Here is a 26,085-nt window from a genome sequence, read left to right as displayed (position 1 = left end):
TGTTTAGTTACTTTTGGACGGAAATGGAATGTCTTCTGGAAGGGCAGTTGCAGAAACGTTTTGCAGTATGGGCAAGGATTATGGGCTATATTTTGGAAGTGAGAGTTTCTTTGATATTCAAGTATGAACATCATATTTGAGCACATTCACCTACTTCAGCAATCAAACTAAATTTAATTATTTGTATATTACAACTTCAGCCATTACATTAAAATTTACATCAATGGTTCCACTGAACAAGAGCAATTTTATGCCAGAGGAAACAATTGCCAATGCAGTTGTGGATCAGCTGTGTCCACTGTTTTTTGAAGGTGCATATAGTATAGCAACAACTGCAAGAGAAAAGTATGATGTATGTAGGGAATGGGAGATTTTTTGTTTCCATTTATCCTTCAAGATCACCATGACAAATTAAATGTAGTACTTGTATTTAAACATTGTGTATCATGGAGGTAGAAGGTCAGTGTTTAGTTGTTTTCTAATTGAAGTTAAAATACCTGTTGTGAAATTACACCCATCCCCTGTGTCTTTAGGGTACTTTGCATACGTCTAGAACTGTTGTGTGTTAAGTCACAAAATCGTGCATTCCAAGAAGTTGTTTGCATTTTGTTCCAGAGGAATCAATGTTCAATGCAGTTGAGAATCAAAACTGTGTGCACTGCTTTCAATATTGCATATAGTAAGTAGCAACTGCAAGAGAAATATGATATGGCGTATCGTAGAAATGGGATTTTTTTTTCTATTATCTTTGAGGACCGCCATGACAAACTAAGTGTAAGTTAAACTCATTATATCATAAGTGTCTTGAGTTCGTTAGTTTTCTAGTTGCTGTAGACATAGACATAACCATAAGAATGGATCTTCGTTGCGATTGAGTTAGAAATACCCGTTTGTAAACAGTCACTCGTAGAAGAAAATGAGACTCTCGAAGACAGTCGAGCAATTCGCCCAGTTACTGTCCTGTCTACTGGCCAAATGTATGCCAGCCTTTATAGTCGGTACGTTTACTTCTGATCTTGGGCAATTAATTGCCCCTGGTTTATAGCGAGAGAAACTGAATCTGAATAAATAAGCAAATTTGGAAACTAGGAAGAACAATGTGTACTACTGCTGGGCAGTGCATAACAAAGAACTCTTTGTGTTTGCATCAGATCTCGCGAAGGAAAATATTGGGAGTTATTTTTAGACCAGGAATGGTACAGAGACGAGACGTTGTGCCAAATTCTAGGTCTAGTTGGAAACTTTGGTACACTATTTTGCGATATTCGAGAACCAAAATTACTTTACTAGAAGACTTATGGCTGTGCTTTGTGGTGACACTGTATAAATACATCGCTTTACTATATACTTCGAGACAAGAGACTGCCAAACTTTCGCCTCGACGCCATCCTTATTTTATGTTCCTTACCCCCACCCATACCTATCCACAACATTTCTAATCTCACTGTCGTGATTTCGCTCTTCTTGCTTGCAGTTAAGGGCACGAAGGTTAGTTTCCACGTCCAGCTAGACTAGATGGACGTAGAAGAAAAATTGGGAATATCCAACTTCCGATGGTGTAGGAAAAACACACGAAGGGAAAGAGGACATGTTGAGTCGAAATTTCCATTTGATTAGTTTAATTGCTTCTCCATAAGGAATACATGGGAGTCTATAAATAATCATATTTTTTACAGATCGTATCTAGTTTAATAATAACTTTGAAAAACCGCTTCAATTTGCAACATGGGGAGAAATTCATACTCTCTATTGAAATAAATGCATACCTGGTGTGCGAAACTGTCACTCTTCGCTTTAACTGCCCACATCTTTGGTCGTGAGTTCTAACTTACTTCAGCTTTTAAGAGTTATTTCAGTATTTAACGTTATTTGTTGCATAATAAATTATTTAAATAGTGTGTGTGGGGGGGGGGCGGGGGGTTGTGATCAGGAAGTTCACTCTGCATATGTATTTGTGTACGCATACTCGTCCGTGTAAAAATAAAGTGCTTCCGCGCGATAAAGGGAATGACCTGTACGGCAAATGCGTGCACCATTCAGTCTCTGCCACATGCGAATTGACTGATGGGTCTCGTGCCGTTTGAGGAAAGGGGAGAGGGTGAACATGCCAAGGGGCAACTCGTGGCCAAAAACAGCGGACCGTTCCCGGATGCTGGAGAATGTGCCTTATTCAGCAGTGTGTTAGGATTTGCTGCCACACTACGGATAACGCCATACACTGCAGCAGGGCTTGTGTGTCGGAACTCCCCTGCTGCGGGCTGGTGACGTCATCCATGAAGCAGACATAGCGGCGCCGTCTTGGATCGATAGCGTCTGGCTGGCTAAGGTTAGATCCCCCACCGCGCCTTCTTTCGGGAAGGGAAGAAATAAATTGTTCATTTCCCGTTGGGATGAAGACTAGTGACTGTGTGTGGGTTTGCGTCTCCTATATAAAGGTTTCTTAAATTGCCTTAGTTTATTCAGATTAGGAACTTACACACGGAAATAACATGTTTTTACATGATGACGTACAGCAAGTGTAAAAAGTATTAGTATGCTTCTAAGTTTTCCATTTAAGGTAATTTATTGCAGAAATTTGTCAGAATGCCAGTAAATATTAGGAAGTATGATAAAAGCAATGCTATGATTTGACTTTACACTAATGAAAATACAGGCTGATTCAAAAGTATACATACATAGCATACAAAGCAGTTTTGTTGTTACGTAACATGTTAAATATGACTCCAGTTTTTGTGAATGTACATGTCAATGCGTTTGATCTCTATGCGTTCGTCCTTCATCAATGCCATTGCGTCATTTTACCTGAAAAAAACAACAGTAGTGTGCTGTGTGTATGGCGACTTTTGAATCACCCTGTACTTATAGGAGAAAATAGTAACAACCCTTTTAAAAATGGGACACAAAAAGTATTCGTGCACCCAACATGTTACCTTCAGAACCTTCCACCCCACTCTGTTCTTTGTGTGGAACGAACAATTCCTTACTGAAGTTGGTTACAATCAAACCCTTTTAGCAGTGAATCGTCAAACGCGAAGTCATAAAAATTAAACCAAGGTGCCCGAAGTGAACGTGGAACAATAGACCTGATTGCTAATGTAAATCGGCCAAGGCTTTTATGAAGGCCGGTTTTAAATTTACAATCCAGAATCGATCGTTTTGAAGCAAGTAGTGGGCGTTAGGAACCTCTGCCCGAGTAATGCCTTAATCACACGAAGCTATACTCTTGTCCCGATTAACTCTGGAGCAAGCGAACGACAAGTCTCTGCGCAAGTAGTGACGCTAGATTGCTCCACCATTGATCACGTGAGAGGGGATGGATTGCGTGTATGGGGGAAAACGACTGCGGTTACCAGCTTTCGCAGCAGTGTGTATAGAACTCCTGCTGGATGTTCCAGTTGAACTTGGACTAGTTGTGTGGTACTGGCTCAGTTGCCTAGGATGAACCTTGTTACCGTACTTGTCGGTATACTTTTGTTCTCATAAGATATCGCACAGAGCAGACAAGATAAAAAGATGACTAGTGATATGAAGAACGTTGTAAGAGACTAGCTACTGGTGTTATTAAAATTTTAAATTATTAAAAGAAAAGTATGGAACCAGAGACCTGCACAAGACCCGGAAAAAAACCGTCTGCGAGGAGGCGCGCCTGCAATAATATGCAACACGCAGTCACAGTTGTGCACAGGCATCGATGCCTGCCAGGTTTTTCTGACCCGTGAGACTCGATGTAGTGTTGCCAACGGCCATTATATTTCACTACACATGGAAATATTTGAATTTCTGCTAGGCGCAGGTGCCTTGAGGTTGTATAACCATTATAGCAAGGGGTGGGTGAAGTGGGCGACCACCCTGGTCCTCCCGCATGTAGGGGCCTCGCGTCCCATGAGGTTGATACGAGAAAATAAATGGAAGTGAGAAAGATAGAAAAGGCTAATTTGTGTGGGCAATAAAATTAAAACCTTTTTTTTTTTTTGTATCTGGCTTTATATTCTAGTTTAACGTTATAATTTAAATGAATACGTCGAATCAGAGGCGGGAGGGAGCTCTAAGCCTAAGGGACCCCGAGAAAAGTAAAAATAATCCTCATTTCTCATGTGAAACATTAACGTAAAAATTGCTTGGACATTTTTATCAATTTATTATTTTCTTGAATAAAAAGCGCTTTGTCTTGGATTTTCTTCTGTCTCGTGACCTTGCATAGCCTACCCGATTTTAATGTTAATGATAAAGCACCTCAAACTGCCAGGGAGCAAAGTATGGAGCATTTAAATGCTTCCGTTGTTTTAAACTGAAGAAGGGTATGGATAATATTAGCAGTTCTTTCTTCCTTCCTTCCTACAACTTCAGATGCAGCTATTGCCCTCTGTAACGTCACGAAAAATTTTTATCTTCCGAATTTCCTGATCCAAGTTCTATGTTTCAAGAAAGTGCTTGAATCTGAAATAAAGTGCTTTGGCAATGTTTCTTCTCCTTGATAGCTCTACACTAGCTTCCAGTGTTCTCTGTATCCTGTACCGCCTTCTGTTTGTTTCCTACTCTTCAAGTAACAACCACGAAAAAATAACTCTCTCAAAATTGAAACTTAGGAAAAACCTCTGAGGTAGTGTCTAATGGTATGATTGAGCCCAAATGTAGCGGACTTAGCAATCTCACTCTTGAACGAGAAAAGGCAAGATCTAATGTAAAAGTGTCATTCGCTGCCCAGAAGCCAGCTTTCTGTTAAGCAAGATGGTTCGATTTAAATCAAGATTTAAATTGGGGAATTCTATTTTAAAACGTCACTTATCGAAATAAACTTTAAATAAAATTACGGAATAATGTACACAAGAAATTTGTAGATATTGGAATAGCTTTTTGTGAGTATATTAATCTCTTAATCATTTAATGGTGTATATTATGCTCTAAGAAAGGAAATAAAGGAAAAATGTATGTACTGATGGGGTGAAGCTCATACGAAAGTAAATGTAATATGTCATCTGAAAAAACAAAACAAAAAAACCCACTTAAAATTCAATAATTTTTATAAGCAAAAATAGCACATTTTTAAATAGAATATACAAAATACTAATCATGTTAAACCGTAAATAGTTTAATTTTCATTAAACTGTAAATAAATATGGCAGCTGATATTTGGCTAACTATCATTAAAAACACTAAAATTCGCCTACAAAGACTGTAAAAATTATTTTAAGTTAAAATTATAAAGTACATCCAGAATATTATTTTCACTGTAAGAAAAGTTAGTTTCATTAGCACACTCAACAAACATTTTCATATTAGGTTCATTATGCTCAGTTCCAGAAACAGAGAAATGCATATTTACATGTAATTTGTTATTTGCTTTAATCAAACTGTTCAAATATTTTACAGGGTAGTTTAACAGAAGAAGCCTTTCTATATGTAGGGTGCCAAAAAAAAGATCGATTTAAATAAAATTTATCAAAAATTATAAGTAAAAATCATTAATTTTATCCACCCGGCTGTTAAGAGGGCAGGGGAGGGGATAAGTAAGTATTTGTATTTTCTTCTTTTGAATACATAAATGTCAAAGAAAGATATGTTGTAGTATGTGAAAAATCAAAGGTAGAGCGGCGATTTGTATCATTATAAATGTAAGTGTAGCCACAACCAGCCATTCTAAGTAATCACATAAATTTCGTGGAAGAATCTGACTACTTGAGGGACCCAAATTTGTTTCTAGCGGACACGTACTTTAAGATTTTGTTACGCCACTGCATCAAATATTTAATATTACAAGAACATTAAGGCATAACAACAAAATGAGATTCAAAATTATTTTTATCATCTATGTCCTAAAATTCAAAGTTAACTGGTACAATTAATGTGCAACAAAGTCAAAATTGCTAATTAAAAAAGTCAAATTAGCTGTATCACTTGATTACACCAAAGATTTTATACTTATGGGGCAAATGACTTATCTTTTTAAGATTTGTTGATGTTGAAACCATCCTACAAATTTTGAAATGAGGAAGTAAAGAACGACTCATTAAATAATATATAGGTTATATTTAAAAATTCTTAGTGTGTGTTTCTGATTTTTTAAAAAAAGTTAGCAGAATTTAAGGATATTTCAGTTGCGTCTTACTGTCTAAAGAACATCTTAAAAAATGTGCTATTAATACTGATTTGGTTAATGAAAATTGCAGCAGCGTGTTACAGTACCTCTGCCAAGTGTAAATTTCTGTTGCGTACTATTAAATATAATTTTTGTCAAATTTATTATTTTTATTAGGCTATTATATAAATAGGAGAATTTGCTGACGTTTCCTTGATGACTGTGTATCGATTCACAAAACAGATGAGGCGGCCTTGCATTCTAATCTTTCCTAGGGCCTCGCGATATGTTGCTATGCCACTACTAAGATTTTGTAACTTCTCAAATTAGTTTCATTTTTATGTCAAACAGACTACCACATATTTTCCTAATTTTTTTTGAAGGTCTTGAAATAGGTTTGTGTGTCGCTCATTTTATGTCACACTTCTGGTCTTGAAAACTTTCATTTTTACGTAGTTTGTTGAAATGTGTAAATAGCATTGCCTGCTATTTGCACCTGCATGAAGATGGAATCTAACAATTATATTTTGCATCGTATTACTATCAATGCGGTCTGTAGAACTAGATAACTAGCAACAACATGAGCGAACGACGATTTGTTGAAAGATATGGCAATATGCAAAAACCTTTTATAATGCAAATGATTTCACGTTTCATTTTATGAACCATTGTGCCTTAGTGTTGAGGGGTGATATCTTGAGCAACTTATTCAGATATTGAATTGACAAAATTACACCAGAGAGAAAATATGTTTAATTGATTAATTTATTTGGTCACTTTATGCACAATAAGGCTAATCGGGACTGGACCTACAGTTTAAAGTGGGATCCGAACCACCATGTACCTCCACCGGGTATCGAACCCGGGACCCCTTGATTACAAGGTGCCATAGGGGAGCACCCCCCAAAAATGTTTAATGCAGAACAACCACCAGTGACACTAAGTTCCAATGGCACTTTTTGCCAAACTGGTTCGTACTCCTTTACAGGTGTCAGCAGTGGGTGCGATTAGGGGTGGGGCCGAGAGGGAGCAGATGCCCCCCTTTTTGGCACTTTGTCAACACTCTAACCTTATGTACCAAGGGAAATTAAACTGTCCTCACCCCCCCCCCCCCCGTAGTTTTGAAACCCAATCGCCACCACTAGGTGTGAGTGATACAAATGTTTTCTACCAAGGAATAAATGTCTGCAATTTCAAATTGATAAACATGATGAACATTTTAAGTGCTCCTTGACCAGTTTAGAATCTAAAGTTTGGCAACAGTGACCGCGTGACTCTTGTATCTGGAGACTGCAAAACCGGAGTTAGTGTTCACTGAAGATAAGCGAGCTTGGACTTGCAAGGCCTTCCAGTTACCCATGCGCTTTCTATGCTTCACGGGTCAAAACTCAGGTTTACAGTTTCACTCGCTCGCTCGCCAGCCAGGCAGGCATAGTAAGTGAATTTGCCCGATGTGCAGGTCTCTGTATGGAACTAGAAATTGGCTTGAAAGAAAATATGGATATCAATGAGTCCTGATCAAGCTTTTTAATGAACTCTGGTATGCATATTCATTCATGAAAAAAAATTGTTCAACTAAATATGTGAAACATTTTGTAATAATAAGGATTCATTATGGACTAAACACATTTGTCGCTTACAAATCGCATAGCTTTGGATAAAGTCTTAAATAATAATGAACTGAACACGAATGCACATCTGTTACTTTTTCTTTTATCGAGATGAGAAGCGAACAAAAACTACCAACACTCAGAAAGCACAGACAAAAAACTTTCATTTGCCAAACTCTCAGATGATCTTCACATGGCAAAACTTTGCTCGGGTTGTTCCGGAGAAAAAGCAAAGCCAGTTGCAATTAGAACATGGCCTATTCCTCAAAACCAGTCAAGCAGCCAGCCCGGCTGCCATGATTTCTAGCCAGGTAGCCAGTCCAGCGCCAACTAGGGCATTTCTACTGGAAATCCGTGAGATTCAGCGTGACCACCTGTGTTCTAGCTGGAAGAGTTTTAAGAAATGAGGAATAAGATTTATCGAATTGTTGGAAGAAATTTTACGCAATAGCTCCTACCATTTGCTAAAAAAAATAAGTCTAGCTGCAAAACTCGCGTAATTTGTTGAAGTGGGTTGATTTGAATTCAGTGTCTATTTGGCTCAAATAATTATTTCTTTAAAAGCTTATTTTAAAAGAAATGTATTTTATAATATGCAGTTGCATATACATTTATAGCATACACGTGTGTGTCTAAATTGTGTATAACATAAAATCCTTGAGTTTGTCCTATCCTTTCCCATACACTGCCAGATTCAATGACTATTTAGTGGTGTTGATCCCTATAAAATGACTGTCATCAGCATTACAAAAGAAAGTTTATTCCAGTCTCTTACAGGTTCTTTTCTATAAAGATTTAATGTCTTGCTTATCTTGTTCTGGTTTATTTCATATAAGTGTCAGATTACTGAAGATCTTTGTGTTTTTCAGCTACAGAAATCAGGTGCCAGGAGAAGTCAAAGGGTGGTTTGAGCTATGAGGTGATACTTGCAGATCCAGTATGTGAAACTCCCCCACGTAGACCTCCCTCACCTTCTTCTAAGTCTGTATCAGTGGAAAATATTGAAGAAAAACTTAAGGCTGCTGAAGAGAGGAGGCAGGTATGTAGATTTTAAAACTAATTATTTTCCAGTAATTTATTGGGATCAAATCTTGGGACAATGTAATTGCTCCTTGTGGTGGTGAACCTCAGATCATGTATTTATATAGGAATTCATTATATAATGCTTGCCTGACAAGCAAAAATTTAATTGTCCAAAGATGTCAAGGGTTGTGGTGTTTTTTTGTTTTTTCTCTCTCCAAGTAAAGCAAGGCTAAATGCTTAAATTTTAAAGCCAGTTGTTTTGCACAGTATATCTTTAATTGTACTTCACATTTCTTTGGTCACAAATGTCTTCATGTTACATAAAGAAAAACAAGGTGACCAAAGACCAACCTAACCTAACCTGGTTCCTGCACAATATGGAATGTAACCCTCCCTTACCTCTCCTATAAAAATATTGGTGCAATTATTTTTGTGTGTACAGTAGACTCCCAATAATTAGATGGACAAGACAGACACTACTTTGAATTACAAAAAAACTCTAGCACTACAGTATAACCTTGGTGAATCGGAAGAGGCAGAAGAAAAAACTACAATTTAACAACAACTACAGTATGAGAACAATAGGATATACAATATTGTGAATATTTTAGTTACAAAGCTCAGTAGTAGAGTGCTGCAGGAAGAGCATTTCACTTGAGTGCCAAAAAGTTTGCACAAGCTGTGCTAGATAGCATATAGAATCGAGAGCTACTTCTCTCGAGTGAATTCTCGAACAGGCAAAACGAGCCTTATATGCTTGAAGCCCAGTAGTACAGGTATAACTATAGTTTGTCTGTGGTGGTCAAATATGGATTGTGAGGTGAAAGATTCAGTGAAATTGAAACTTCAGTGTAGTCATTATCTCAATGTTAAGATTTAGTTTAGTCTATCTTACCAATACGGTGAAATATAAAAATGAAAATGATGATTGTGGGCTGAAACTGCCAGGATGGATATTTCACATATGATTATTGTCACATTAGTATGATATTCCATTGTAAACCCTCAAAGCATGGAAGACCCAAAGCAAAAGTGATTCCATGCTGTACTTTACTCTGTAGGATAGTAACAATGATGATAGAAAAGTAGTAATTTAACAATAATGAACTTATACTTTAAAGAACTATTCTTAATAGTTTTGTGACTGCATAAGTCTATTAAATTATTGATAATATCGAGACAACAGAAAAAGCAAACCACACTAAGATTCACATGGACTTCTAAACACATGTAATTTTTCAAATTTTGGACTGTGTTTTTTTGAAAAGAAAAATTCAAACTCAGCTTCTGGGTCAAAGGTCCACCTGAGCTTTAACATAACATGACAGTTTTTAACATTAATTGGTCATTTATGAGTAATATATTTGAGTTATTAAATTGTGTTGTTCTGGATTCCAGTCTTTAGAAGCAAACAAAATGGCCGCACTGGCAACAAAGCTCTCGCGGATTGAAGAAGCCTCAAAGAAGAAGGATGAGCAGACCACAACTTTCATCTCCCAAACACGTGAAGCATTGGAGCAGAAGATGGAGACGCACGTGGGCAAGAGAGAAGCATATCTCAGCGACTTGAAAGCAAAACTCAAAGATCATGTATGTGAATTTCCTGCTAGTTACATTGATTTCCTATTCAAACATTTTTTATATTGTAGAATCTAAAGAATTTTTGTAGACATTCCAATACCAATACCCTAAGTGAATATGTAACGTAAGTACTTTGCTTACAAAGATGTTCATTCAAACATTCTGCACCAAAGGCTCATTTGTAGGTGATTTCATGAGTAAATTACATTGCGAGCTTTCTTTTAATAGCCCAGGAAGTATGCAAGCGTCAATTAAATACAGCTTGCTTATTTTTTCTACAAGTACTTTGCATGACTGCATTCAAGTATATTCTTAGACACATTTTATAAAGCATGTTGTTTTCTTTTTATTACAATATTCTTTATGCTTTGCATTATAATATTTACTTGTAGTCAAATATTATTTGCTAAAATGCACTTTTGTAATACTTTATGATTTGCACTGGTACTTCATCAAACAAAAATTCCACAAACTGGATTTTTATGTTGGTGGTCACATGTGAACAGTGACTGAAGTGTCATCCTGACTGTTTTTTTCTTGAATAAATTGTGTGAAAGTTAATAACAAAGTAAAATGACAAAGCCATTCAGGATATTAATGGTATGAAATATGAAATAATAAAGAACAATTGTGGCAGGTGTATTCTCAAAGATACAATAACTTGCCAACAAAAGTAAGTTTATTATGTACTAGTTTATAATTATTTGATTAATACTTCCACTATTCAACTCTATATAATTACCCAAGCCCTGTTACAAAAGTTACTGACTATGCTCATGTCCACCTATAAGATTTCAGTATTGTTTCACCATCTTCACAGATTTTTCTTGCATGTTTTTTTGAGCTGAGCCGATACCAATACGTATATAATTCCAGTACAAAATAACAAAGGCTAATTTCAGTCGTACTAACTCGTCCATCACCAGGCACGTTTCTTGATATAATTTGGTGAGCCGATCAAAGCCAGGTGTCTCAGAAATATAATAAAAATATGTTAATATAATGTGATATAATATAAGTGTACTTCAAACTGAAACTCAATCTTCTTTAGTAGTGTCATTCAAAGCCATATGGTCCCAAACTAATCTCGGCCGAAATGAATAACCCTGAATTGGCTGATACCAGCAGTAACTGAGAGACTTACCTAGAAGGAAAGAGTACATGAAATTGCTGAATTAACTTCCCGGTTGAACGTACATAAAACAAAGCTAATTTAACAAGATCTTCATCCCTCTTTTCCAAGAACTCCGTAAGTACCTGACCCATCATTAGCGGGCATGTGGTTTGAAAACATCGACCTATCTTGCCTCACAAGCTTTCAAGCAAGAATTGGCAATGAACGACTGGTTTCTTTTATTTCTACAGCGTTAACCAAGGAGTTACATGGCTTCATGGTCACGTTTGGATTCAGCTTTCACTTACCCATGCCTTTGATATTGTTATGTGCTTCCCAGGAGGGTGGGGGTTTCTAGGAATATCTATGGAACTTCTTGTGCTGGTCTCCCAATCTGTCACAAGGACGGGTGAACGAACTTTTAAAAAGAACAAATGTTGAGACGAGCAGTTTAGTTTTCCTGCTCTTCTAGCCACTGGAAATCTTTGGTATCGGTAGAATCAAATCAGCCAATACTGCTGACTCAGGCCTAATATTTTTTATATTCGAACTGACAATTAGCCTAATTCTTAATAACTTCAAAGTAGATGTAAGCAAATGAATGAAGATCACCACACACTGTTGTTTTAAATACCTGTACGTACAGAGATTACTGACACAACACTGTATTTCCTTTTAAAAAAAGACCCTTCTTGGAGTAAAATAAATGAATTATTGTTGAGGCATTGTGGGTACTAGAAATTCATGAACAATAATAAAAATGTATTAGCATATGCGAGGTCCATACAAATGAGAGTGGAAATAAGCTTCAATGGTGTTTGAACAATATACATACTTACAAAATACATTAGAATTTAACCAACATTTAAAATTTTAGAAGCAACACTGCTATCAGTTGAACGGAAATTGTATTGCAAAGTGTAACTTGATCAATGTATCACAAACTACACTGTACAACCAAAAAATAAAAGTAACTAATGCTTTTTTGAGATTCACAAAAGGTAAGGGACCCACATTTGTAGTTGTTAGAGAAATTATTTGCATGATGCCTATGTAAGATTTGAAGATCAGTTTTATCTTCCAAGGGGATATTCTTTTTTTTTTTTTTCACATGTGCTTCAGTGCTAGCTCTTTTTTGTTATTTTTCTTTTCAATGTACTCTTCAGTTTTATTTTCTTTGATAACAACATTGGTTTTTGTAAATCGTTTCTAACTTTGCTTTTGCACATGTTTTAATTTTTAAAAGATTGAAGGAGTGGAGAAAGCAAAGAAGTCTCTCGATCAGCAAACTGAAGAAATCCGAACCGCTGTGGAGGAAAAGCTGAAAACTGCTGCAGCTCAGCGTGATGGGAATCTGAAGAAGATGATAGATAGATTGCAAAGACATGTAAGTGTTTCATTGATATTTCTTAACAGAGGAGTTTCATTTCAGTTTTTATTTTGTATTTTATCTTTCTTTGTGTTTTTCACTGTTACGGAACTGGCTGCAATTAATAAAAGGTTTTCATTATTTTGTATACTTGTCGATGATAAAGGTTGCCTTGTGTTTGATTTCCAGTAATCAGCACTCAATGTACAGTGCCTCTGTTATGGAATTGCGCTGCTTATGAGTGCATGCCTGTGTAACAGCCATAATCACCCACCAGCCTGTGCACTCAACTTAAGCATATAGATTTTTAAAATTTTAATTAAAATATTACATACGTTTTTTTTTATTATACAGAAGATGGAAATATTTTCCTTCTACTGTCAGATTTTTCACATCTTTAGAGAAAGTTCACTAAAAACTTGCCCCCATGTCTGCATATGAGCTGCGGTGGTCTAGTCTGTGGAGGAGACCAGTGTTCGATTCCCAGGGTGGGTGATTTAAGGTCGGAATTTTTGTAGCCTTGTTCCTGCATAAAGTAGCTCTGGGGCTCACCCAGCCTCAAATCAATGGGTATCTGCTGGGTAGAGGTCACCAGAGAGTGGTGCTGATCACATCACTTCCAAATGGTAGAGATTGAGAATGTGTGGGACCCTACCCCCACACCCTCTAAATATGCCTTCGTGGCACTGTCCTACATGCATGGGGAACTTTACCTACCTTACCCCTCACTTTTGCAGGAGTTTTTAATATAAGCTAAAAATGTGTTTTTTCTAAGTGTACTTACGTTCAAACTACACAAAAGCGAATATAAATCTTTCTTCACAACACATCCACCCATGTGAAAGTAAGTGCACACAAGAGGTCCCACGTTCTGGCAACATTGATCTCGATAACATGGTGTTGAATTGCGTTAACTCTGTTGCAGTTTTCCACAGTGTGCAAATCGAAGAGAAACTTCATGACATCTCGGCTTAGAAAGCTACGAAATGTGCGGTCTTTCAATTTAATTAACATGCGCTCAACGACACAATGTCCAAATGGAGGCACTGCATAGTGTGTAGCTAATGAACTTAACTCCATTTACCTTCCAAAATCACGAACTAAGTGTGTGTTTATAGTTAATTTTGAAAAACGTAGCAGATTTTTTAGTTAGTTCTGCAGCCTCCAATCTTTTCTTTCCACTTTGTAGGAAAAAGAACCAGAGCAGATAGTTCTATTGAACTGGTACCAAAATCTTGCATATTTTATATGCAATTTTTGGATATCTTGTAGTTTGCTGTTTCCTGGGTTGAATTCCTTGTGGAGATCCTGATTTTCATAGCACAGTCGGTATGCAAGAACAACTGCTTGAAAAATAAAATTGGAATGTACAGGCATACAAGTAATCTAGGAACAGGTGGTATGGCCTGGTAGCTTGCCAGGTCATTTCTCAACACTGAAGATGTTAGTTTCTTAATCACATGGCTTAACTACTTAGATTTGACATTCATTTTTGACAGAAATGCCCAATAATTTTACTACTAACAGTAACCTAATCTAAATTGCGCTTTCAATCCTGTAATGTCAGTTCTTTTTCTGTCGAATGAAAAATAAAATTTTCATGCACAGTGACATTGGTGGATGCCAAGGCAGCGGTTTCTGAAGTTTCCCCTCCTGAAAAACCATTATGGTATTTCAAAATCTGAAAAATTAGATATGCTTAGAATTTCTTGTAAAACATTCATGTGAACCGTGTGGTTTGCTTTTGCTATGAAACTATTGAGAATATCTAGGCAACAATGAAAGCAAACCATGTCAAGATTCATGCAAATACTAGAGAAGGAAGTAATTCTAAGCATGTGATTTTTCAGACTTTAGAATATAATAGTGAGTTTTCAAAACGAGGAGAAACTTCAAAAATGCCCTAGCGTCAGCCAAATGTCCAGCCAAGCCTTACATTTTCCCATACTGTTAGGTTTTTCTAGTTCTTTAGCCACAATCTCCATGTAAAATATATTGGTATATTCCTCTGATGATCCAAATCATGTAATGACTATTCACTTGGAGGTATTTGATATGAGCTCCTGCATAGCCAAATGATTAATTCAAGCATTCAGAGATTTGGTCTGCAGTTTGAATTCCCAAAATGTCAGTGTTTACTAAGTACTGTGAAGACAATTCAAGAGCTCCTTGGAAGTAATTTGTTGTGGGCTCGTGTCTAAAGCCAGATTGTGACAAAGAACTCAGATTCACTGGCCATGCATTACTCGGTGAAAAATACACTTGGCATGACTTGGCCCTCAAAAGCTTGTCCACCAGGAAATTTAGTTATCTTGATGGGAAATGAAGATGTGTAGAATGTCGTTGATAGTTTTTCTTGTTTAATTTAGGAATTGGTTTCCAGTTGCACCAGAGAGAATGTTCCTTTGTGATTTGAGCAAATAAGTATTAATATATTGCAGCCAGTTTTCATTAAACTTAAATTTGGTTTTATAGACTGGCAAATTAGAGTGGTTTTGTTTAATAATTATTTTGATTGTTTATTAAACTTTTTTATATGTCTGTGTGTGCACTATTTTCTTGTAAGTTTTCTATGTTTATTTACAATTCTTAACTCCTCTGTTAGTTTGTATCAGTGAAATGTTACGATTCTAATCATGCAAAACCCTTTTGCACATTCCACGAGACATTTTAATTTTTGTTTGTTTTACTCTTTTTTTTTTAGAAAGTTATTGATCCACATACTGCTTTTATGAAAAAAATGTCCCATTTTTCCTGAACTTTTCTTTTGCATTTTAAGTTGAAATTTTTTGTCAGTTTGAAAAATAGAGTTATTGGCTAAGACTGGGTGGTGGTGATTGACTAATAGTGGCAGATATTTTATGTGAATGTGTACAAATGGCCATAGTTGTCATTTTGTTAGGCCTCGATGGAAGCAAAATTGAGCTATAGTAGTTCTTAAATCTATATTCAAGACAGTTTGTTTCTGTTGTAAAATCCTCCAGTTTTCATGAATAAGTTGTGTTCCTCCTAAGATTTTGAGGCAATAAAAAGTTCATGACAAAAATTATATCCACAACTTTTGTTAATTCCAGTCAATATAATAAAATTTAAAAAATCCAAAGTAAAAAAAACAAAAAAAAAGAAACCCTTCCATTTTTGCAAGATATCCTCTCTTCTCTTATCCAGGGTGTAAGGGGGTGAATCTTACCAAAGTCACCCAAATGTGAACTTCACTTCCACAAACTACAACCTGGATTCACGGCCAGTATAATCCTCTGCGAGATTTGCATTGTCATCCTCCTATATTTGTGATTGTCTCTTCATTCATCTGATCTTTGCAATTAGCCAAAAGTGGCAAAAAAGCAAAGTAAAATAAACTAAATCAATCAGTCCTCCCTTCCCCAACAAAAGTGCAAGAGGAGCTTTTTGCATGACCTTACCATATAGTAGAGTTGATAAACTAAAAGTGTGTGTGCATGTGCAGGAGAACTACTGCCATCAGGTGAGGCAAACTATGCAGAAAAAGGTCACTCAGCTGGAGGAGCAAATCCAGGAGAAACTGGAACAGGCTGAGGATCGTAGGCTACAGATCGAGCAGCAGCAGATTGAGAAGCTGAAAATCCACGTGAGTAATAGCATTAGGATTTATTACATCTAATAGTACAGTGATTGGTTGTAGGCAACATTTCAGCATTCCCTGGTAATGAATGATGATGGATCACATTTCATGTTTACAAATCCTACAAAAGATGGACTTTATTAAAAACTTAACTGCCATGTATATCAGACTGATAATACAACTTGCAGCGAGTGTTCAATAGTTCTTGCACACAGCCCCTTTGAAAACAAGTAGGTATGTCTGAATTTCCTGGCCTCCTTGAAAGGTCTTGATTTCTGACAGAGGGTGTACAACTCATTTTTAATAGCAACTACCTTATAAAATACTAAATTCTGTACAATCACTACTTAGTTGCAGCCTCCCACAAGCCAATTCAAAATGTGGCTTGGCAGTTAGTGTTAAAGGTTTTCAAGACCCAGATTCCAATTGTGTAATTCCAGTATTGTCATTCCACACGTGTATTTTCTACAGGATTACAGTGTTTACAAAAGCAACAAACAATTATATCTTGTATGTAATGCACAATACGAGTCAGGTTCAAGAAATGGCTTTCTTAGTTGTAGAGCTGTTGCTGTACCAATTACAGAGTTCATGCCTATTCAATGAGTCGCCTGTTACTATGTGGATCTAGAGGAGAATATCATCTTTTGCATGCAGTGTAAAGTGAGGTCTGGATTTCAAAATAAACTTTTTTGTAAGTTTTTTCCCTCCCTACCTGGTGACAGTGCACTACATATTTTCATCTACAGTTTGTAGGACCTGCTTTGTACTAACTTCATAAAACATATGTAAAAATGAAAGCCAGATTTTACATTTTTGTGCATAATGTTACAAAATTAACTGCTATGATGTTGGGGATCCCAGGTTCAAATACTGGCATGGTGGTTCTATTTGAATTCAATTTCATCATATCATTCATTCTCATCTTCGCGATTAGCCAAAAGCGGCAGAAAAGCAAAGTAAAATAATTTGTTCTCCCATTTTGCTCCTTTGAAAAAAGTAAAATTGAGGTAGCACTGTATATGTTATAATGTAAGGAAATGCGACAATTGCATCGCAAAACAAAATTTCTTAAAAATTTGCATCTTGGCTGTGTGCTTTGCAAAGCTGCGTTTCATACTACAGTATAGCTAAATGATGATGGATGGTTGAAACTGACATTGGACAAAAAAGGCACTTTAACCAGTTGCATTACTATTCCTAGATGGTGGGCAGGTTGGGTGGAAAATGTTTGAAATGTGTGGTTGGGATGGAATTGGTTACTGAGCAGGTGAGCTATGGTAGCATTCATAATTGATCTCAGTAACCAACCTCAACATAATACCCATCCATTCAATCCAGCCATATGCTGGACATTTTCCATCCTAACCAATCACTAGAGGCACATATTTTTGGTAAATAAAAAAGCAAAATTTAAACACAAAAATGGTCAATTTTGGGTTCAAAAGCAGTAAATAAAATGAAATTTTGCTGTTATAGCGGTGAAATGCAGCATATAAAATTACATTTTGGTTTTAAAGAATGTGAATATAATCTGAAATTTGATTTTAAAACTGCACTATTACACAAAATAAACATATCCCTTCTAATAACACATTAAATCATTACCAGAATATTAAGTTTATTCCTGTATAAAGGAGTCCATTTTTGCTTCTCAAATATTTACAGCAGAAATAATCAATTTTCCATGAATTGCATAACTCGCAGGATACTTCAGAAAGTGTCACATCGGTATATAAACGGTAAATTTCATGTTTAAGAGTCTATTTTGCATTTCGCATCATTTTGTGACAAAACGGTAGAAAAATGCACCTCACACCTTTCAGAAACCTGAAAAATTAACATTAGAATGTGTTATTTCACATTTCGCGTTTTTGTCAAAAACTAAATATGCATGCCTCTACCAATCACCATTCACACTGAAAATGCAATTTTGCCATGTTATCTTCTTCCATTGTCTGGCTACACTGCAATATGACATCATCTTTGTTTCTCTGTTGAACATGCGGCGATACTGCAAAATATAGAAATTTTCTTTTTGAGTGGTGTTGACGGTTTACTCACTTTTCCTCCCACATATATAAAAACAGTTCAAATTTGGAAGCATGGGTACTTTGAAATGTTGCCTGAGACTACCAATGATTCTTTTTTCTTTGACAAAGTATTGTCAACATTGTAAAATCAACAATCCAAAGTTGGAAGTAATTTTTCCTTGTGCTTGTTTCAGATAGTTTGTGTACATTCCTGTGTTTCAGAACTGAATATTGTACCAGGTTATCTTGTGCATTATAATACTGCAACTGTTGTGAAATGTGTGGTAGTACCAAATCCTCCCTCGTGTTGGGTTTAATTTGAATACTATATGTATCTGGTTTCTGATATAGTAGTCAAATTAAGACTATAACATGTTAAAACTTAGTGAAATAGCCATGCTCACCTTCTGAAGATTTCATTCTAAATTTTTTAGCATCTTCCGTTCATTACACAGAATCATTTAGTTTTCAATAGATCTTAAATTTTTCAATTCCTTAACTTGTATAGTTCATATTACACTGATCACCTACTTCTATCACATGCTTCGACTTGCATTTCTGAAAACCATTTTTTGGAACAAATCTAATAAATATTTTAGGCCTGAATAATCCCATGGGAAAATCAATATTTAATTCTTGTTCTGCTCTAGAGTTTAAACTTCTAATGGCTATTTCACAAGTGAACTTTTGTTTCACGTGAATTACTATTTTTTTTTTTTGCAAGTATAGAACTTGATTTATTATTTCTCTTAATCACGGAGTAATTAAATGTAATTATGTTGTAATAGTTTTAAAACCATTTAATATCCCTACAAAACCTAGCTCATTTGAATATTAGGTACGAATTTTGCAATGTTGACAAATGTTATGTTTTTGTTACAAGAGTGAAGTGCTTTCAGCAATTTTAAGTTTGTTTATATTCAGTGCAGCTTGTGATCTTTTGTTACACATTTTCTGTTTTGGTTTTGCGTGTGAAAAATGGAAATGTAGAAAATGTAGATTCCCTTGAAAGAAGAGATACATCAGGTAGGTATTTGAGGGAGAAAGAAAGAGTGAAAACTGTATAACTGACTCTGGATCATTGTGTTAATTAACAACTTAAGAGAGTCATCCTTTTCCTCAACTTAAATGTTGGAAGTGTTGATTTTAAAGTAAATTTTCATAATTTCAGATTACACATTGATCTGTTCTAGTTTCACGACTTGACAATCATTTATCCATGCAGCTGTTTTGTGTCATACAAATTTCCACAATTTCTAAACAATTGCCATGGAAAAGTTTACTTTGGTTCAACACCATGCTTCTGAAAGTTATTTTTATTCTAAATACTTTTATTCTAGGATTCTTCCTAATTCTTCCAAACAATTGCTTTCCAAGTAGCTGCTGTGACTATACCATTTAATTTTTATCTATGCATACATTCTAGAAGTAACATTTTTGTATTTGTTGCCTGATATGGATGGGACTCTATATAATCCTAGTTATGGTCAGGGGTACATAATAATTCACGTGCCAGCCCCTTTTTCTCCAGCTACCTTTTTTTCCCCCAAATATGATCTATGAAGTGTGATCTTAAAACATTTAATTTATTAATACAAGATTGGATTAAAAATTAATTCTTGCACCAAAGTGGCCTTCGTAAAGAAGGCTCGCTCAACTGGTAACAGCTCGAATAACTATGTAATACATTCATACCACTGCAGATTTTAAAATTTGGCTAGTAAGAGTGCAAAATTTATAATGGCATGTATATTATGATTTAATGACAGTGATACAGAAAATACACAAACATTAAGAAACACGCTGTACTCATTACTTTTTGTTTAAAAAAAGGAATGGAAATTTCCATAGGCGAACTCAAAATATTTTTTGAACAATTTAAAATTCAAGTGCCGTGGTAGCTGGGTGGTCTGTATTTTTCTACCCCCAATTATGCTTTTACCCTTGGTCTAAATGTTTGCAGGTTCAATCCATGCTGGAACTCCAGAAATTTGTGTTAACTGAACATCAGCTACTTAAAGAAATGGCACTGTACTCAAGTCGAGAAACAAACTTGTAGTATTGAATATCTTGCCTGATAAGTCTTGTCCCCAAAAGAATTTATTAAAGTACAAATGATTCTTTAGTTTTCCGAATCGCAATCTGCATGTACTTTCCAAGCACTGCAGCTTAAAGGCCAACTTTGGGTCGTTCTCATGCTGTATTTTTCCAAAGTGTATGTGTAAGTTAGAGAGTTTGCTCTTTCTTTCTCCTTAACTTCCTTTCATATGTTTTGCAAAGTGTGTTTTTGTTGTTTTCTGCATGTGTGTTTGCTTGCTGTTACATTGCATGAGTGTTGGTTGCAGAATACTGCGAAAATACAGGAGGTGAGGCAAACTGGGGAAAGTCTTGTTAAGGCACTGGAGGAGAAAGTTGAAAAGGAACTTCAGGAAAAACTGGAGGCAGCAGAAATAAATCGGGAGAAGGAACTGAAGAAGAAATTAGAAGTTTTGAAGAAGCATGTAAGTTTATTTTGTGTGGTGTTTCAGGGAATCAACAGGTAATGAATGAATAATAAGTACTCGTTGTGAAATGGTATGTTGAATGTAAGTTACTAGGAAACTTAAAATTACATTTTAATTTAAATTATTCTGGTAGAAGTCTCCATATATTTATTGCCCCCCCATGAGAGTGCATGTTATTGTGGTGTTAATCTTTGGGCACTGAGAATGCAGTATTGAAATGTTGCACATAAGGTAAATGGGCCTCTTCGATGGTATAGTGTAATCAAGGGGTCCCAGGTTCAATACCCGGTGGAGGCACATAGTGGTTCGGATCCCACTTTAAACTGTAGGTCCAGTCCCGATTAACCAATCTGTGCATAAAGTGGACTTAAAACAATAATTCAATCATATCATACATCAACTAGTAACCTGAACCCTGAGGTGGATTTAACTGATTTTTAGTATATGTGCATCACCATGGAATGATTAAAAATGTATAATTTTACATTTTTTGACCATTCACTGTTGAGTTAGATTTTCAACAATGACTCAATCACCTACTTAAGTACTTTGAATGCTTTCAAATATATAAACATGTTTTCTAAAACCGAAGTGCAATTTTCAAAGTGTTATTATAGAGGGTATACATAAGACTGCCAGTGGTAAGAGGTTTTTTCTTTTCATCCCCCCCCCCCCTGCAAAATTCCACTTGGGAAGTGGGATTGGTTGTGAATAGTATAGTCACATGTATCTTCCAGCATGTATCACCTGGAGGCAGTAGTGGTTAAATGTAAATGAATTGATTTAGTAGAAAAATAGAATTGTGCCACTTGGCCCATCTTTTGCTCCTCGAATGGCATGTAAAATTTATAGGACTTAATTTTTATTTCCTTTATTCCATGAAGTGTGCAAATCACATCAGTATTAGAATTTACACTATCCATAAGTATGTACATTTTAGTTTTCAGAAACTGTGCACAGCAGAACCTCAATTTTACATTTTCATGCATTATACACTCAATCTTATGATTGCAATAGAGCAAATTTCAGGTAACATTATTCATAATTTTTAAGTTTTTTTTTTGTTTTTTTTTTCTTTCTTTCTTTTCACCATGGTCTTCTGAAAAAATGTTCTATTTAATTCTGTTTAATAGAAATTAAGGAATCCAGGTGTTTAAATCTTGAAACCAGTTGTGTGTGTGTGTATATTGATTTTGTTTTTCAGGGGACCAAGCTGGAAAAACTTAAAATGTGTGAAAATGTAAAATTGGGGGAAATTTTATAACATTTTGCTATGTTGGGATCTTCAAGCTTGAATGTGTAATATGGGAAAATGTAAAATCAGAGAACATAAAATTGGGATTTCACTGTATATATTTACATTTATGACCATATTGTTTTCTATGTGGTTCATTGAAAACCAGAAATTACTTCACTGATAAGATTGTAACAAACTTCAAATCCTCTGTAACAAGAAAAGTTATTTATATGTAGCTCTCTTATTGTTCAAATTAGTTGCTTCCATTGGAGATAGGTAGCATTAATGGTCATGTGGCAATGGAAAATCTTAGCATCCTCAAATCAACATCAAATTTCTAGAAGTTAAAGTGAAATGTTTTCTTGGAGGCCAGTTAAAACACTGGTGGTATTACATAAATACAATCAACTTGCATAGTAGATGAGAAATTATTATTTAAATATTGCAAACTACAAATTCAAGTGATTTTTGGAATCCTTGTATAGTTGTCCTGGGGAAAACTTTTTTTTTAAATTTTGTGCATCTTGCAGTAAGTTTGGCCATCCAAAGTTCAGAAACTGGATTGAATCCCATATTCAAAATTAGTAGGATTTAATTTTGTAATATTCAATAATGGTTATGTTGAATGTTTGAAAAACAATTGACTGCTTCACTTCTGCTAATCTTGTTTTTAATTCCTTTCCCCGGTATTCAAGCAATTAAAATGAAGTGATTTTCAGATTTTAGTTCATTGATAAAGAAGTTTTAGGATTTCATTCTTTATGCTGAACATGTTCTTGATTTATAAATATTAGTGTCTTGTGTAAGTGCCCACTCTTGTTTAACTTGAAACATTTTGCTTTGTGGAAATCACACAATTTGTAGATGTTTGGGTTGTTTCCTCACATCATCACTTAAATTTGAGAGCTTATCATTTTTCCCTCAGGATGTCAAAAGACTCCAGTCACTTTTAACAGATGAAAGACTAGTGTAGAATGGTGTACTCTACATAGCCAAGAATGGTATGTGTATTTAGCCTCCTTCATAAACATATGTAACCAGATTACTGCATGGAATCAGTTTTGCTCGATCATACTCGTTCGAGTCTCCCACACTTGAGTGTGATACGCTTGAGTGTATAAAATCAAAATATCATTTCAGTGCGACAATAATCGTAGAAATATATGTATAAAATTTCTACCTGGTAGTTTCAGCCAATTTCATTTTCACATCGCTATGTATTGGTAAGATAAACTAAACTATATTTTTAAAATGGAGATGATGACTATGTTCACGTAAGTTTCAATTTCACTGCATCTTTTCACTTCACGATCCATATTTGAGGGCCCACTACCACAGACAAGTTACGGTTATACATGTACTACTGGGCTTCAATCGTCCAGTTCCCATGGTGAGGGGAAATTCTCGTGGAATTCTGCGTTGCTAAATTTTTCGTTTAGAGTTGTTTTTGAAACAGGTGGCACCTTCAACAGGGTCAAGGACAGCAAAGCCTAAGGGTTGCCGCCATGTAGCAAGCGAATGGGTCTGATTGCCTGCCTCTCCGTGAAATGCGAGCGAAGGAGAAATGTTGACAGGAAGAGTGTCTTGTAGGGCCAGACAAAAATCAGGCATGTAGCAACACCGCTCCCCCCCCCTTGAACTGGAGGCGGAAAGTCTTGTTTCCTCAAGTCCATTCTTTGGTCGAGCAGACTTGAGCGTCATCTGTGCGAACTATTTAGACATTTGTTTTGCAAGAGATGGGCATATGAAGTAATGCTTGTAAAATAACAAAAGTGGGATAATTTTTAAATAAACTAGAGGCTATTTATAGATAGATTAGTAAAACAATCCAATACATCAATGTGCTTACGCTATTGTGGTATACTGATTAATCTGTCATATTCTAGCCCTAATGGAAATGTTAATTTTATGTTCCTTCTTTTTTTAATGGTGGTTTGACTTTTCTGTTACGTTTTGCAGGAACGCCGTGCTGAGGTCGTTCGCCAAAACAAGGAACGTTTAGCACTTGAGCCAGATGAACAGACAGCTTCATCCGGTTAGAATGGAAGCCACTGCCAAAGTTGCAAGGCAACACTGCCAAACCCAAGCTGAAGCTTTGATCTTGTCATGTGCTTTCTCATTCAATCAGGATTCATTTCTCTAAATCCAGTTCATATATCTCGTTGTTCTCAGTGTTCCAAGTTGCTCTTTGTAGTGTGGTTGTCCGGGACTGTAGGACTCCTACTCTGCAGACTGCAGTGGCTTTGTATGCATTTTTGTGGTCGTAACTGCTTTTTACGTAAAAGGAATTGGCCAAGAATACTGAAAGTTGCAAGATTACCAGAGAAAATTGTAAATACTCTTTGCTAAATATAATCAGGAAAAAATAATGCAATCTTTTTGTGGATGACAAATCATTCTTGCCATATGGTAGTTTCATAACTGTTCTGCAGTGCTTGAAAATATTTATAATGGAAGGTATGTTTCAGTATAAAAAATGTTTCGATGAATGATGCACACATAATATTTGGCAGTGTAATGTTTGTTGAAGTATATGGCAACATAATGCTTGAGTAAATGGGTGTGTTTGTATTGTTTGGCAGATATTTTTAAAACATGTTCATATGCATATGGTAGGTTTCTCCAGCTATCTTTGTGATGTTTTTGGAAAAGTGTGTTAGCATTTATGCAGACATTTTGAATGACAAAGCAAACATGCAAAGTGGCACAAAACAATGCTTTTCTAGGTTGTTTTCGTTAAGATCAAAATATCACAAGACTAAATAACAAAGTTGCACTTTTGTCACGTAAAAACATAGAAGCATCGTATTCAATAAACAAAATTTAAGTGCCATTATGAGAGGCCTCCATCTTGGTAGTTGTAGATAAGTTTTTCCACAGATTTTTTGCCTCAGAATTGTGCTGTGAATTATGTGATGTAATTCACAAAGGTTTAACTCTTGTAAGTTGCTGTCTCCCATTGTTGTACCATGTGATCCCTTACCTTAGCGATCCCGTCGTTCAGGAATGTTCTACCAAAATCCTGTTTCCTGTTCTAGTTGCCTTGGGAATTCTGTCCCTTTCTAATGAGTGAGGGGAGGTCATTCTCGTGGAGTTGATTTTTCTGTGTGTTTTCTTCAAATGTCTATTTTTGCATAACGTTTTGTAATTTTGCCTACTTTTTAAGATTTTGTTCGTGCAAATTCTGGTAATAAAATGCTTAGTCTTAGAACTTACTTGCAGGGCAAATGTAGAGAATGCTAGTTTATAACCAAAAAATAAAACATTCCAGTAAAATTGATTTTTTTAATTTTCCTGTGACCTGAACAAAACATTATGATTTTTTAAATTTATTGCAAAATGATTTCTAGTCCATGTCACTAAAATGTGTGTGGACTCCCTTTCAATAATGTTTTCATAAAGAAGCACTGGAGCGTTTGCCTGTAACAGCAGTCGCTGATATTCCAAACTGTTTAGAATTCCTTTTAGAGAACATTCAAGTGAATCTATGTGATTTGCATTTGTTTAGTTACCTTTTGATAGTTTTATGGCACGGTAAGCCTAGTTTCCATCTCACTTATCTGGACAATACTGAAACAAAACCTACATTGAAATTGCCTTGAGTGTTCTTGGCTTGCTATATGCCAAAACTCCCTCTTTGCCTTAAAATGTTGCCTCATTTTAAAATAACATATAGAGCCACATGTTTGAAGCTGTGGTTAGGCATCTTACTATCATGCAAGAGACTCTGGTTCAATCCCCGGCGGGAAAGAATCTGGATTTTTTCCACCTGTTCAAGTAGCTCCATCACCCACCCATCATCGTATAAAGTGGGTACCTGGAGGAAACTTTGAGGGGGTAAAGGCAGCCAGGGGCATGGTGCTGATCACATCACCCCTTCCTTCGGCCGTGATCAAGAAAGTGTGGGACCCTAACTCCACACCCCCTATACACCTTG

General features: G+C 35.9%; 1 protein-coding gene across 3 annotated transcripts in view; it reads left to right on the top strand.

Moving 5' to 3' along the window:
• Window positions 1-25,424, top strand: part of stai (stathmin) — a 56,908-nt gene extending 31,484 nt beyond the window's left edge. For 2 of the 3 annotated variants that reach the window (XM_083142330.1, XM_083142329.1), the window contains exons 3-8: window positions 8,556-8,725; window positions 10,108-10,299; window positions 12,651-12,791; window positions 16,240-16,380; window positions 20,753-20,908; window positions 24,108-25,424. In XM_083142330.1, the coding sequence (XP_082998456.1) occupies window positions 8,556-8,725; window positions 10,108-10,299; window positions 12,651-12,791; window positions 16,240-16,380; window positions 20,753-20,908; window positions 24,108-24,188 (881 nt within the window). In that variant the 3' untranslated portion in view covers window positions 24,189-25,424. The remainder of the gene's footprint in view (window positions 1-8,555; window positions 8,726-10,107; window positions 10,300-12,650; window positions 12,792-16,239; window positions 16,381-20,752; window positions 20,909-24,107) is intronic. The other variant, XM_083142331.1, reaches the window with a different exon arrangement.
• The last annotated feature ends 661 nt before the right edge of the window (window positions 25,425-26,085 follow it).

Source organism: Lepisma saccharinum, chromosome 20 (assembly GCF_977018435.1).
Source record: "Lepisma saccharinum chromosome 20, izLepSacc3.1, whole genome shotgun sequence".
Lineage (NCBI taxonomy): Eukaryota > Metazoa > Arthropoda > Insecta > Zygentoma > Lepismatidae > Lepisma > Lepisma saccharinum.
Note: the sequence above shows the minus strand (reverse complement) of the source record. Positions and strands in the feature narration are given on the sequence as shown.